Genomic DNA, 16,254 nt, shown 5'->3' on the forward strand with positions numbered 1-16,254 from the left:
AAAATCTGACATACAGAAAACTATTATTAATGTATTAATATTCACTTGGGGGACTTGGTAGCTGGTCTTGTGATCTGTGACTTATCCACAGACTTGCATAATGGAAAACAGCATGTGTACTCTTTGCACATAATCCCAGGCTATGGTGGGAATCAAAAAGGACAGCCAAGAAACAGCTAAAGAGATATGGACACTTTGTTGATTGGAAGTGGTCAGTATCAATTCATACTTCTAAGCCAAAAACCATTCTAAATGACGAAAGGCCACAGGGATTCATGGGAAGAGGACGTTTTTGAGGTTAGAAAATAATGAGTTTTGGCATCAGGAATATCACATTTTAACCAAACTCTCTGCCATATATATTAGCCATATTGCTTTAGACAAATTAATTATCCTCCTTGAGTTCCAGAATCCTAGTTTGTAAAATGATAGTTAAACATGCTAGATTCTCATTACTTTGAAAAGTTTAAGATAGATATATTTTAAATATTATTTTTAAAATGTCAATGGGGAAAATTGAAAAGACAGGGAATCTAACATGTAATAATTATAGAAATAGTTAAATTTGAGTATTAAGTAGTCTGTTATGATGATAAACTCTATTCTGTATGACCAAATATGCATTAAAAAAGGGAATTTTAGTAACAACTCTAAATATTGTCAAAAGTTCTCCCTCTTTTTCCTACCATTTACCACAATATATTTGATCATTGTTTATTATTTCAATTTCATACTCAGGCATGATGAGTTACAGTTCCAGACTGTAAGTCTAGTACATATTTTAACTGAAAAAATTTCCCTACTCCATTATTTCAACTTAAAAAACATCAAAAACAACTGAGAATTCACTATTTTTGCAAAGTTTCTAATAGGCATCCTATGTTGATATTTCACGGAGCAGTCAAAACAAAGGAACACACAAACTGTACTTTAGAGGTAGATATTTCCTTAGTTACCTAATCCTAAATTAAACAGTGCATGAGTACATAAGTCTTCTATTACTCCCTGAAACTGGGATTCAGCTAAGTGATGAGCTTTGGTCTCTACCAGACAAACATACACAAAGAGATGGGCTGTGGATCAGCTATCATAATGCACATCCCTGAAATAAAGCTCACAAAGCTATAAAACTCATAAAAAGCACATGCATGAAATGACAGAATAGAGTGTGACTGTCAAATGTTGACTCAGTAACAGTTAAACCCCTTCTGGCTGCACTTCTTTATGGTCTCCTACTATATTAATGACATGGGAAGAAAGAAGAAACAAAAAAAGGTTTTTAACCCTCTAATTATGTGAACCTCACAGACCACCAAAGAAGATGAAAGATTATTTATAATGTCATAATGATTTATCAGTTGGAGATTCTTTTCATCAGCTTAAGTATAAAGAAATAATTCACATGTCTACTCTTTAACCTCCCGGTTTCACTCTTGCTTATTAATATCTCAATTTTTAAGAAAATACCATCTACCCACATACTATAACACTGAAAATGGGAGAAAAGGCTTTCTTGTAAGTTATGTATAAATGACATATAAACTATGTATGTGTGCACACAAATACACACTCACACAAATACACACTTTCCTCTAACTCTAACAACAGTACATGTTGAAGAGATCTGTCACTAATTTTACCTCTATTGAGTGTGAATTTATCCATTAGAATATCCATAGAACCTTTGGTATTCTGGAATTTAATAATCCTTGAAGAGAAGAGAATTTTTCTATTCATTTTCTCCATCGAGAATTATAGCGAGATATGAACTAAGGGGATGGAAAGGTCCATATACATCCTCTGGTCTAGTCATCCACAAAATCCACCTGATTTAATTCTGATTTTTTTCCCCTTTCTGAATTCCCTCATGAATTAAAACCCATAATTTTGTTCCACAATCTAATTTCCTTTTGTAAAATTTGGTAGCTAGCTTCATGAGAAGTTGCTTGTATAATTCTGACTCAACTTCTTAGCAGGTTAATTTCATCAGGAAATCTGATCATGTGAAATGTATCAGCAGATCAAGATAAGCAGTACTACAAAGTCAAAGATGGTTCAGAAACACATAGTGTAGAAATTTGAGAGTTTTGATCTAGGTGAATAACTTTTCAAGATCTTAAAATGACTTGATAATACTGATGAATCCTTATTAATGATTTTCAAAGAATGATTTTAAAATGGGAGGAATATTTCAAAACTGATGGCAAATATCTAATTTTGATTTTTATGAAGAAAGAAAGAAATTTGAAGAAATATGACTTTAGCACCTAATGTATACTCCAGAAAAGATGGGGTTACCTATATAAGATTAGTTCAGAGCTCTTGGTAGAGGCTGTGGTAATGACAGGAAGTTGGTATGGATTCACTAAAATAATGTTATAATGGCCTCATTTTCTTTTTAAATAGGTGTTGGAATGCAGACCAGGGAAACTCAATGACAATAATTGTTTGGACTTAACTCAGTTTAACTCAGTTTTTGAGCATCCTCCTATCTATTAAACCTTGTTGTCATAATGAAGAAATTACACAGGATACTGAAAAAAAGGGTTTGAGTAGAGTAGGAAGAAAAAATCAACAATCATTGTCTTTAAATATCTTAAGAACCTCTGCGCTTAAAAAGAATAAACAGCTATTGTTTGTGAAATAGAGGTAGAGTTTGTCCATATGTAGTTAGGAGATAGAACACTGATCAAAGACTGTAAGTTATCAGGTGAAAGATAATGAACTACTGAAGGAAGAGAGATCTAATAGAGCTGTCTATCCATTGAACGGTCTGTCTCCAGATGGAAGAAATTTCCACCTTCCTAGAGATTTTCAAGTGGTGGACATATGACTACCTGCGTAGCATATTACAGATACTGAAGAGGCAATTCAAGGTTGAATGATAGGCCCTTTTCATTTTCTTTCAAACCTTCAATTCTATGATTTTATGTCCTACTTGACTGAACTCAATATAACAAAACTGTTTTGACATATATCTCACAGAAAACAGGCTTTGATTCTTTTTAAACATGGAGATGTGCAAGGTATTTAAAGACAACTATTGCTGATATTTTCTTTACACTCCACTGAAGTCTCTTTTTCAGGTTCTTGTGTAATTTGTCATATTTTTATACGTTCTCTATTCATAAAAGATAAATTTTCTCAAAAGTCATTAACAAGTTTCAACACTTAAAGCTACGGTTTTGTAATCAATAATTCCATAATTCTTTTCTTAAATTCAAGGAAGACATTTCAAATTATGAAAAAAACAAAAATCTGATTGCTTTTCGAACATATTTTGTGAAGAGACTATCCAACAGTAATTAGACTTACAAATTCAGGTACCTTGTTAAAGACACACTTAAACATCCCCATTCAACATTACAAATTCAGTCCTTAAAAGAGAAAACCACTGCCACAGGGAGGAAAAAATCCCTATGGCCTGGATGTGTAATGTACAGAAAAGTTACTCAAAAGAATGTATAGGAAACAAAGAATTCACCAAGAACTTTACACAAGAATACTATCACAGTAAAATACCGGCCCTTGCTTCTTCGTCATGATGGTGCTTATGGTGTGTATATGTGGAAGAAGGGAGGCAGGAGGGGAAAAAACAAAACCTGGGATTTTAAATGTCTTTATATATGGTCAGGCTACAGCCAACATCTAAAGAAAAGGTTGTGTTGTTCTTCCAAACTGTGGCAGACAGACATATTATACATACTGAGTCAAATCAGAAGGGTTAATGTGAGAAAATCAAGAGGCCAACTAAGAAAAATAATAGAATTTGCAACCTACACAGGATGTCCAGTTGGTGGGAGGGCCACACAAATGTAAACACAAAAGTGGAATGTTATCTGATGATAATTATTCTATAAACAATGGGTAACTCAGTTACTGAGCTACAGAAACATATAGGATTACTTTTTTCAAATTTTCTTTTTCATGGAATAAAAGCTATAAAACTGTCAGCATTCTTACAAATGTACCCTCAGTAGCCAGTAGTTACTTCAGTTAAATAAATATAATCAGACCATTTTAAAGAGTCATGACTTGGTTCAGAAATGCTGGATCTGACAATAGAAACAGACATACCAGGGTTATAGTTCTTTTTTCAACTATCCATGGTAGTTTTAAATACAGAGAGAGAAAAATATATATTAGAATAGATATTTTAAATCTCTTTTTAATGAACAGCTGAAACGTCATCACTTGTTTTATCAGAGCTGCTAGGAGAAACAAAGTAACTAGGATTGAGTATATTGTTTTTGCTTTCTTGGCTTATTCTCCAGTGATGGGGTTTGGTGCACAGTGAAGACAGGAAGAAGGAAGGAAGGAGTAAAAACAGGAAAAATGAAGATTTGGAAACCAGATGTACGGATTGTGGAGATGGCGATTGCTTAAATGAAATATTTTTGATCAAGTCTCAAAAATGTGCTGAGGACTACACATGACCAATGCTGGGGCACAAGTGAATTGAACAGGAACTGGGTTACTTTCTGGATTTCCCTCTCCATATTCCATTAGAAAAGAGACTGGGCTTTGAGCTGTAAGAGTTCAGTTGAAAGACTGATCTACCCCTTGAATTCCTCAAGTCTTCTTAAATCTCAAGTTTAAAAAGATGTTTTAATCAAAGAATACTGTTCTACTTACACTACAGAGTGAGACCAAAATATGATGGGAAACCCCTGAGAAAATGTTAAGGTACAAAATAAATATCAATAGCTGTTATACTCCTATGACACAGGCATAAGCAAGTCTTTTTTATTTGTAAAAGAGAAGAGATGTGATTGGAAAGATTCAATGAGACCCTTTAAATAAACGCTACATTCCTCGTATTTTCCTAATAGCTTTAAATCCATACTGGTAAAATAGCTTGCAATAAATATAATAAAGAATCTATCTAGTAAATATATAGGATAACTGCAAAACAAACTTCTCCTTAATTATTTCAGTGTCTTAATGTGTAAGTGTCTTGAGGGCAGCTGTTTGATTTTGAGGAGAAGGAAGGAATCAAGGGGGAAAAGGATGACCTCTCTTTGATAGACCAAGCTTTTATACAGAGCAATTCTGGCCCAACAACAAAAGTGATTTTTACTTCACTTACTGAAAATTAGAAAATTCAGAAATGTGGAAATACATATGAAAACGTACAACCCCATAACCTTGGCATAACTACTGCTGACATTTTGTGGTATATTCTTTTAGTCTTTTATCTATGCATTATGGAAATAGACTTTAAAAAATATTGACATCATTCTATACATGGTGTTTTCAAACTTATTTTTTCAGGAGTACTATTGTGAGCGTATCCTCGAATCCCTAAACAAATAGACAATTTCAATCATCAGAGAGGCCTGTGGGTGTCTCTCTGAAAGCCCAATTTGGCATGCCCTATGAGTCTCATTTTATTGGACCATCCTACACTAACCCCTCTACCAGAATGATGTAAAGAACACAAGACTCTCTGTTTGAAAACATGCACAGCTTTTCTAGGCTAGAAAATTAAACCATAAAAAGTTTACTGGAAAAAAAAAAACCTTTAAAAAGCTCCTTAAAAACTCACACCATAATTGCTCCCCACCAAGCGTGGGCACTTGCTAGCTGCAAGTAGTGGCACTGTGACAAATGTAGCGAAACTGAAAGCAGGCTATACTAAGAGAAAGAAAAAGTCTTCCACTGGCCATCTGTGAAAATAAGGCATGTGGCCATTAAATGCAGAGGCTGTAAATATACACAAACTCCATGAAGCAAATGGCAAAAAAGGACTAAACTTCAAGCTCAAACAAATCAAAATGTTTAATGCATAGTTACCACTGCTGGACGAAAACAGCTCTGATCTTTGCAGTCTGCAAACTCGGCATGGATTTCAATTAAATACCCCCAAAAAGAAAAGAAAGAGAGAGAAAGAAATGAAAAGACACAGAAGAAAACCGTCTAGAACAAAAGGCTACAGACAGCCTATACTCAATTTCTAAAAACAAACAGCCCCTTTAGCTTGCATCGGTCTGTCGAGCATGTCGATTGGAATTATTGAAAGGATGACATATACAGTGATGGATAGTGATGACATAATACCTATTTGCCTTTTTGTCATGGTCTTTCAAAACTGGCTGCTGTGTGCTGATAATATTCACTAAGGGGTTTTCCTCTCCCCTCCTGTCCCATAAGAAGTGTTCCCTAGCTAAGACACTCAGAATTAAGAAGGTTTTATGAATGAAAAACAAAAGGAAAGAAAACCTAAGGATCAAATGCCAACTTGCACATAAAAAGCTGGTCTAGATGTTCTAATAATCAGTTGCCTAGAAAGCCGTTTCCCTTTCATTTTATATACATTTTCAGAGTAGAGAGACTCCAATAATAAGAAGGCAAATATTCAACTTCGGGTTTTGCATATCTTTTAATTAAAGTCACCAAATAAATAATTACATGTAAATGTAGAGATTAAAAAAATAATATATGCTCACTTTAAAAAGAGAAAATACTAATTACTTATGTTATTTTAATTTGTTCTTAGGCAAATTCTAACCAGAGGATTTAACACACTGGGAACGTTTTTCAGAAACACACACACCCCTAGTAAAATCTGCTTTACCACACACTGTTGCAAGGGTCTATCTTACTTTCCTCCAGAAGGATTTACCTAACATGCCTACTTCCTTTATACAATTTTTCTCTAGCTATTGAAATATCTATTTCTAATTTGACTTTTAGAATTCATTTTAGCTAAAGGCAACATTTATAAAACCCATCCGTAAATCATTCATTGAAGCATCTTCCACTACCGGAGAGGCATGGGTTCCTTCATATTCACTTTTTTAAAGCAAAAACCTGTAATGCACAATTCCTCACAGGCCTTCTCCTTATCTCAGGGAAGGAACATGTGTTAGATAATGCTGAACTACATACATTGTGTCAGTTTCCGAAGAGTTAACACTGCTGGCCCCATCCATCAGATGGCCAGCGAAGCATCAGGAAAGAATGATGGATGTAAAATTATTACAGGGCTGCCATCCGATACACTTACTGCCATTTGTAACTAATGCTGGGAATGACACACTTTTTTTCATTATTAAACATCCACATTAAGTCAACATTGGTCACTGTCATTTCATGTTTGGCACCCTTTTAAAGGGAAAGAAGAGGGTTGACAATGGCAGGAAAGAGGTGGGTGTAATGGACGAGTTTCCAAGTGCCAGACAGAAAAAATTAACCTTTGTTTACAATCAGCCTATATAGTCTGTGGTGAGGCTTCTTATGAATATGACTCAGAAAGGGTCAAAAATGAAACTACTGTCATTATTGAGTCAATTCTTAATTAAAATATACACGTTATTTACCAAATTTCCACCTTATTTGACAGAAAATTACAAAGAATTTTCACTACAGCTCAGCAGAAAAAGTAAGACATTTTTCCAGCTATGATTTACAATGATAGATGAATTCATAGCATGCATTATGTGTTTATATTCCAGGTACACTGTAGGCAATTAATGTTCAGTGAATACTCTTCCTTAAGAAATATATGCACACACATGCATGCTTATTTTTGTGAGTGACATCTGTTTTACATAAGAAAAGCAATACAGAAGTTGGTCTTAACATGTATATGACGTGTATGTGAATATACTTTTATAGATTTAACCTGTCATCAAGCAAAGTCTTCTTGTGCACATGCTTGTGTGTCATTTAATTCTTTGTGAACCCCAGACAAGGTATAAGAACCCTGGACATGGTCCAGGCACATTGGCTCACGCCTGTCATCCCAGTGCTTTGGGAGGTCAAGGTGGGCAGATCATGAGGTCAGGAGATTGAGAGCATCCTGGCTACCATGGTGAAACCCTGCCTCTACTAATAATACAAAAAATTAGCCAGGCGTGGTGGCACACACCTGTAGTCCCAGCTACTCAGGAGGCTGAGGCAGAAGAATCCCTTGAACCCTGGAGGCAGAGCATGCATTGAGCCAGGATCGTGCCATTGCACTCCAGCCTGGGTGACAGAGCGAGACTTCGCCTCGGGAAAAAAAAAAAAGAAAAGAAAAGAAAAGAGAAAGACCCTGGACATGTAATAGTGGAAGAGCAAAAGACAGATAGATGGCAACAATTATAAAACAAACAAAACCAAGCAGTTTCATGAAGGAAATATTTGAGAGCTTTGATATCATGTTTATAATACGCCTGTGGCTGACAATCGCCTTTTCATACCCAACAGCCATTGTCCTTCTTTTCTTCCCAGCTAATATTACCTTCGATCTGAAGATAATCCCTTGATCTCAGAGAAGATAGGATTAGCTCTCTACTTTAGTGGTAAAAAATAATTCATGATCAATTTAAAGCAGTCTCTTTTCCTTTGGCCAGTAATGGTCTTAAAGATGTTCACTTGACCCAGTTCTAGCCAATGAGATGTGTGTGGAAGTCAGCTTGAGAAGAGGAATGAAATACCCCCGTATGAATGAAGACTGAAGTTAGCAAAGAGAAAATGACTTCTCCTTCCTGAATCTGCCTGCCTTCATGCGGATGGGATAGCTGCAGGTGCGGCAACCATTTTGTGACCCAAAGGGAATAGACAAGAGAATCACAGATTTCAACTCCGATATCAAGTTGATGAACTAATGCTACCAAACTCCTACTCCTGAACTTCATTATGTGATAAAAATGAATCACTATTTTTTTAATTTTTTTTATTTTTTTGGAACGGACTTTCACTCTTGTTGCGCAGGCTGGAGTGCAGTGGCGCCATCTTGGCTCACCACAACCTCCGTCTCCCAGCTTCAAGTGATTCTCCTGCCTCAGCCTCTTGAGTAGCTTAGCTGGGATTACAGGCAAGCGCCACTATGCCTTGTTAATTTTGTATTTTTTAGTAGAGACAGGGTTTCACCATGTTGGTCAGGCTGGTCTCTAACTCCCAACCTCAGGTGATCCGCCTGTCTCGGCCTCCCAAAGTGCTGGGATGACAGGCGTGAGCCACCATGCCTGGCCATGAATCACTATTTAAGCTACCATATTCAGGTTTCCTGATACATGTAGTGAAACTCATTCCTAACAGCTATGACAGTATAGGTACAGTCTTCCCAGGATAACTATATTTGGAGTGAGTGACACAAACAGAAAAGCTTCTGGTCTATTTCTTATTTCAACTGAGTGCACCGGTTCTCTATTGTATTAACACTGTGTCGTGGGATCAGGACAACAAAAACTGAGCTTTTTATAATCTCTTATTAATATGGATACTTTCAAACACAAGCTCAAGAACCTGTACTTGACTCTGTGAACAAAATTGTGCCATCTAGGTGGTAATGAAGCAAAGTGTGTTTTTTACAAAACAAAATATGAGAGGCTTCTTTCTGTTCCTTCATACCTGAGAAGCTCACCTTTTCACCCACAACACTAATCTGTAACAAAGCCATGTGGCAAAAGATAATATTATTTGAATATACAATCAGTCTACAATTAACCAGAGATGACAATTATAAATAATACTGTATCCCACAGTTTCCAAGAAACCTGACACACACAGTTCTTGGGTATGCTGAAACACTTCCAAGAAACGTAAAGAAATTTAAAAAAGTCTCTTAGAAGTCTTCCATTAAAATGTGTTTCAGTAAAAATGACTTTCATGATGTGTTTTGGTACATATCACTGAGAAATCATTGGTCCCTATCTTCACACCTCTAATTGTTTTCACTGTCCAATTACAGCTTTTCAGAATTAAGACCTTCTAGCTGGGATAACCACGTGGCTGGCTATTTGAGATATGAAGAAAAGTTAATGTGTATAAGGCTGTGTACCCAAGAAAACAGATCTCCACCACAAGATTTCAATCATCTGGAGCTCAGGTCATGATATCTTTTAGGTTGATGTAAAGCACCAGGCTGAACTTCTTTTCTTTTTTTCCTTTCTCCCAGTTCCTTTCCTTCTTTCTTTCTGCTTTGTCTCCCTCAATCCTTACCTTACACGTATTTTCTGGGTTTAGGGAGTTAGGAGTATTATTATTATTATTATTATTAGTAGTAGTAGTAGTAGTAGTATTATTTGAGATGGAGTCTCGCCCTGTTGCCAAGGTTGGAGTGCAATGGTGGAATCTTGGCTCACTGCAACCTCCGCCTCCCAGGTTGAAGCAGTTCTTCTGCCTCAGCCTCCTGAGTAGCTGGGATTACAGGCATGCACCACCATGCCCGGGTAATTTTTTGGTATCTTTAGTACAGATAGGGTTTCACCATATTGGCCAGGCTGGTTTCGAGCTCCTGACCTCATGATCCACCCGCCTCGGCCACCCAAAGTGCTGGGATTACAGGCGTGAGTCACCGCGCCTGGCTGGCAGTATTCCTTTAGACAGAAAAAAATGCCCTTATTTTGGGATTCAAGTGATATAAGATGATAGTGCAAAATGTAAGAGGAATTTATCATATATTTTTTACATCTTTCACTAAACACTATGGCAAAACTTCAAACCAATTACTAATCCACATATTTATTGGCCATAGATAATACTGAGTGATTATAAAAGTCTAATAAAAAGATAAGTATTAGAAAAATAACACAATATGCATAAATACATGGTTAATGTGAGAGAGAACATCTACCTTTGTCAACTCAGGTATATAACTGATTTGATATGGTAAGCAATATGGGGTCTTTATTCAGTTCCTATGGGTGGGCTCACACACATAAATATGTAATGAGTAACAGTCAAATAATAATTTGATCCAAACTGTAAGCTCTATAAAGGCAGAACTCATATTTTCTGGTTTAATACAATACCTCCAGTACATACCACAGTCTCTAATACATAGCATGTGCTAATGTTGAATAATTACTAATTAAAAGATATAAGTGTGACATTATTATCTCATTTTCATGACTTACACAGACATAGATTGATCATTAATATTCTAGAAATGACACCCAAGTTATTTCAACAGGAAAAGTCAACCACAAACTAGAGTAATACCTGCTTCAAAGAGTTTCAATAATCTCAATTTCATTTTCAGGTGTCAGGGTAACATAAGGGATGAGATAATTCAGATCCTTTGATGGAGAAGGTTTCCTTTTATATTACAAGGGTTTGTCATACTATTATAATAATGAAACTACTTCATTTCCGTAACTTAAGTTTTTCACTTAAAAACTCATAAATTATAAGACTATAGTTCAAGATGTAACTCGACTGCATTGAAAATACAGGATGAAGAGATCCAGGAATGAAGATCTTCTTGAGAACGGAGACATCTTAACTGTCCCACAGGTTTTGACAGGTATTCTTTCAAAAACAGATTTTTAAAGAGTTGTTATCACAGTACGAAACAGAAAGGAACATGGAAGCAGTAGTTACCAACAGAGGCAACTCTCACTCCTGCAACCCAAGCAGGAGGTGCTAATCGGAGAAATAAAGTATGACTGTGGAGATGGAACGAGAAGTGGCAATAAGGTCGCCTAACAATGGACAAGTATGGAATAAAGTGAATGCAGATGGTTCCACTCCTGTTACTTAATCAAAAGGCTGTGCAGAGTCACTGGAGCCAGCATAAAGTCATGTGTTAGAACAACAGCTGATCTGTATTAGAGAAGATTAACTCACAGTGCCATGGTGGAGGGCCTAGGATTATTTTATGTACTTCCATTGCCTTACAAGCCGTCAGCACAATTATTGCCCTCCAATGTGAATGACTGATCTGTAACCACAGCTAAACAGCACGCTGCTTAGGGGCCTAGGAGCTTCATGAAGATGAATTTCCATACCATCAAAGTACTTTTAATGGGCTCCCTGATTCAACCACAAGGCCTGCTTTGCAAGTATATAGAACTCAGGATGAAGGCTTCCTGTCCAAAAGGATTTGGTCGGTTGTCACTTGACAATTCCCAGCCAGCACTGGAGAAGAGAAGGGGGAGATAGGTAGAGTTGTCTCTGCTTTGGAGGATTTAAAAAAAAAAAAGGGTACAGATGCTTGCTGAATGCAACCAACTGCTGTATCCACAGCTGAATTCAATGCGCTTAACAAATAACGGCAATTTAGCTATGCTTGCGAGGAATAGCTTGAGTCACTTTGCATTAGCATCTGGCTGAGTGTTAAACTCATTTCTACGTGGGGAGCAGAGAAAAGGAATTTCTGTTCAAGCATCCTTTCAAGAATGTTTAAATATTTGAATATAAATTCCTTTATGCTTGCTATCATTCCTTCTTTAGAACTGTCACGTTGCTTTCCCCCTTCCTTTTGGTGCTTAGCTATAAAAATGTGCCCTTCTCAGGACACCAATGTCATACGTCTTATGTTGTAAGACTGCAAGGGATGTATACTGATCTATCCTTTGCTCTCCCCTCTGGACACACAATAGAATTGAAATCATTTCTCCATCCTTAATTTTTACCATATTAGGACCAGGGAAAGAGCAGTTGTGACAGGATCACCCATACATTTCACCTTCACTATGCAGATTGCCAGCTTCTTAGTGATTATACATCAAACTCCACATAAAACCTGGGAAACTAGAAAGCTATCCAAATTAGCAATCTGCTCATTCTGGACAATTCTGTTTGACTCATAAGCTTCCTATTATGATTAACTTTCCAGTTATTGCTAAGTAGCTGATCATTTTTTCTCTTCTCTACTGGATCCATTTATCTAGAGGATTCTGTAAAGAGGACTGGGTAACATTTTAAAATTTCAATTTAAAACATATCAAATATTCCAAAAGTACATAATTCTGAGGATTTTACAACTTATAATATTTTTCTATAAATTTCAACTTATAATATTTTTCTAAATAAAACACCATGTATGCTTAGACAAAAGGGCTTGAAATCATTGTCTCTCAAATTCAGAAGTTTCACTGGCCTTATTTATAATACAAATAATGTCAAAGTTTTTAATAAGTACATTTTGTTTTATAATAAAGTCAAAATTTCCAGTCATGAACTCATCTAACACTTGACAGTGCTTTATGCTGGAAACATATTATGACAAGCTCAGGATCCTAAATACTTAGAATATGAGCATGGATATCATCCAAGCTTATGCTGATTAAGGAAGATTCAGCATTTCAAATCCAGCTCATCCCCAAATACAAGTTAAGCATCTCTGAAAAGCAAAACTTTTAGTCAGACTCAGATATTTCAAATGCCATTTTGTTTTAATACAAGCTGGTGGCGTAAAAGGGGATATTCATTGTCCATAAGGTTTGGAGATGGATCAAGAGAATTATAACTCTTTCTATTTCCAGATGGTTTTGTTTAGGAAGGTGATGAGGCCGTCTATATTAATGGAGGGAGAAAAGGGACAGAGAATCATTCTGAGGATGATACGAAGATGGAAATATATATATATATATTTTTTTTAAAAAGCATCAGGCGATTTAATTAAGTATTTCTAGAAAGTAAGTTATGTTATGAACTGACCTTTTCTGTCCGGCAGTTATTGAGACCCAGACTGTTCACAACAGCCACCTTCCCATCAAGCACCTGTTGTTCCCGTCGAAGTTGCTCCTTCATTTGCCGAGCTTCTTGGATTGCCTTGGTGACAGCATCATGGTCATTTAAGTAACCTGAACATGAGACAGATCAAAGGATATCTTTTGTATAAATGCATGTCTAGGCTAGCCTGTAACCATAAAAATCACTTCTTTTCTTGGTAACAGCTAGTGTCCGGCCTATAATGATTTCTCCATGGGATTTATCTAAAATGAATGAATGAATAATTGACAATGACTGATTCATATAGTCATACATAAACATGTTTCCAATATGTTCAAATATCTGTAATAAAAATATAATACCTAAGTGAAATATGGTTGTTTCCAACTATTTCGAAAGAAGTTGAAGATGTATTTTTTAAGTAAATGCTTTAGTTATTATTCGAATATTATTTTGTAGTGCAAATACAAAACCCACTTTAATTTTTTTTTTGCAAGGAACTTTTGAATTTTAGCACAGATTTAGGTATTCATAATTATAACTATGACTATTGAGTCTCTCCTAGTATTAGAAAGGCCACTTAAGAGGGTCTGTATAGCACTATTAGGTTTGTTATATACAGAAGAAATAAATCATTACTAACCGACTGAAGAGCATTTTCTTCCTAAAAATCCATTAATGGTGAAATAAACCACAGGTGGCAGTGGTTTGCTATGGATGCAAACTTGTAATAGTTAGGCTAAATTTCAAGTACAGAATGTAACCAAGCACCTGTAATTGTTTGATAAGAAATTGTGGCTACTCTTAACTATAGTCACACTTAATTCACACTCTTAATAAGATGGCCAAACGATCAGCTTATGCATGCAACTCCACAGTCCATGGTTAGTAATATACACTACCAAAATATTGCTTTTATAGAATAACAGATGTAACAACCAAAACTAATTTTTATTTAATTTTATTTTTAACACTGATCATTTATTTATTTGATGCATATTAGTATGATGATCTGCATTATATTAGAATAGAATACTGACGGAAAAAGATGTTTTGCAAGTATTTAAAGAAAAGCTGATATCTCATCTTCCTCTCTCCCTATCTTTTAACTAGGGCATAAAATGGCATAAAATGAATCTGTAATATGAAATTGCCCAGAAAAGGGACTTGTTTGTGACACGAGGCTAAATCTAACCAGATCCATTGGTGAATTGTGACAGATGGAGGGACTGTGAGACAGAAGGCAGGCACTAATCACACATAAAATGACCGGCTTGCCTCAACATGTTCCATGGATTCCAGCAAACTTTACACCCTAATCCATTTTTAGAACAAAAAACATCTGGGCCATAAATCCTCTAATCTGCCAAAACACGCTATTAAATCCCATGATTTGTTGAAAAACACTAAGATTAAAGAAAGGAAATATAAAATGGCTAACTGCCGTGTTAGGAAAGTGTTATTAATACTCTTTGTCTCAATTATGAATGTTCTGGTACTAAGAGCCTTGTCTAATCATGTCAGATTACACATCCTTGTTGTATTGCTAGACTCTTCTATCTGATCTGCTGATTGCCAAAAAACAGAATATTTTCTTGCTGCTTAAACGTTTCTATTGAAGAAACTGATGTCAGAAACTGATGCAGTACTTCAGTGCTGGCAGGTTTCTAAATGATCCATGCCTTTCCCCCTGTTACTATGCGCAGAGTAGACCTGGTCCTCTGATCTCCTTGAGGCAGAAAGAAAAGTTCCAGTGTAGGCGATAGAAAAGGGAAGCTTGAGAGTGATTATATATTTTGCCTTTCAGAGCTAAATTCATTGGAACTTATTCAAAGAACAAAACATCTCTGCTCATTATAAACACAACAGTGAATTGAAAACAACTCTAAACCTAGAACAGATCTTCAGGGCTAATATTTACTGTAAAAGATGGTTGTATTTTATTATCCTCAACATCCTAATTTGGATCTCCTGTACATCATTCTTAATGTATAATTCTTGAACTTGTTCATGAACAATATTACTCTAGATAGAAATACAACTCTTACATGACCGTGACGGTCTTGGTATATGTTCATTTAGTAAAATCTTAAGAGGATCAGTCTGATTTTCCTATGCTCTAACCCCTGTTTATACGCAACCTGGCATCATACATTTTTGTAGTCTATTTAGCTTCTATGTAGTCTAATTAGCTTCTCCAGAACACAAATATATTTGAAATGGCTTGGCACATGGCACTGAATAAAAGCATGAATTCTTTATGCTTTTTAGGGACTGCCAAGATAACATTGTGTAGGAAAAATGATTAATATAGATGCAAGAGGAATGTAAATTATTATGAGGGGGAGTAACTGACAGACCTATGTTCTGTAATGGTTATTTCCAATTTGAGATGTGTGTTTCTGTGCAGGTAGAAATAACTGTTCACTTTAAAATAAACATTCTTGCTTTTAGAGACTCTTGAGTTTTAGTTATAATGCTATATGAAATGTTAACATTTGTCTGCTATGTTAAATCATAAAGCCATTTATATATGACAACATTCAATCTTAATAGGATTGTTTGCTGGTTCTTTACAGTTTGTTCTCCTCATAGTCACCAAATCCTTAACCCTGCTGACTCCGTCTCTCTCAGCAAATGGCCTTGCCTCTGATTTTGCAAAAAGCAGTAAGACTGAACTCTCACCTTCCTGAGCCTACCCACACTCTTAGCTTCTGCTGCCTTCAAATTTATGTCCATTTATGCCTAGTTTGCTCCTCCTGTTTCAATAAAAATGGTCCCTTTGCTTTCAATCAAGGCAAATCTCCTAATAAGAGTTCTAGATTTCTATACTTCTTCATTGATTATTCTGTTTCTCATTTGTAT

The 16,254-nt window shown here is 35.8% G+C and overlaps 1 protein-coding gene across 31 annotated transcripts in view; it reads right to left on the reverse strand.

Annotated features, from left to right (window-relative positions):
- The window catches only part of SOX5 (SRY-box transcription factor 5), a 1,031,820-nt gene that overhangs the window by 17,342 nt on the left and 998,224 nt on the right, over positions 1–16,254 (reverse strand). For all 31 annotated transcript variants that reach the window (XM_065523881.2, XM_074006410.1, XM_074006408.1 and 28 more), the window contains one exon: positions 13,375–13,520. In XM_065523881.2, coding sequence (XP_065379953.1) covers positions 13,375–13,520 — 146 coding nt within the window. The remainder of the gene's footprint in view (positions 1–13,374; positions 13,521–16,254) is intronic.

Source organism: Macaca fascicularis, chromosome 11 (assembly GCF_037993035.2).
Source record: "Macaca fascicularis isolate 582-1 chromosome 11, T2T-MFA8v1.1".
Lineage (NCBI taxonomy): Eukaryota > Metazoa > Chordata > Mammalia > Primates > Cercopithecidae > Macaca > Macaca fascicularis.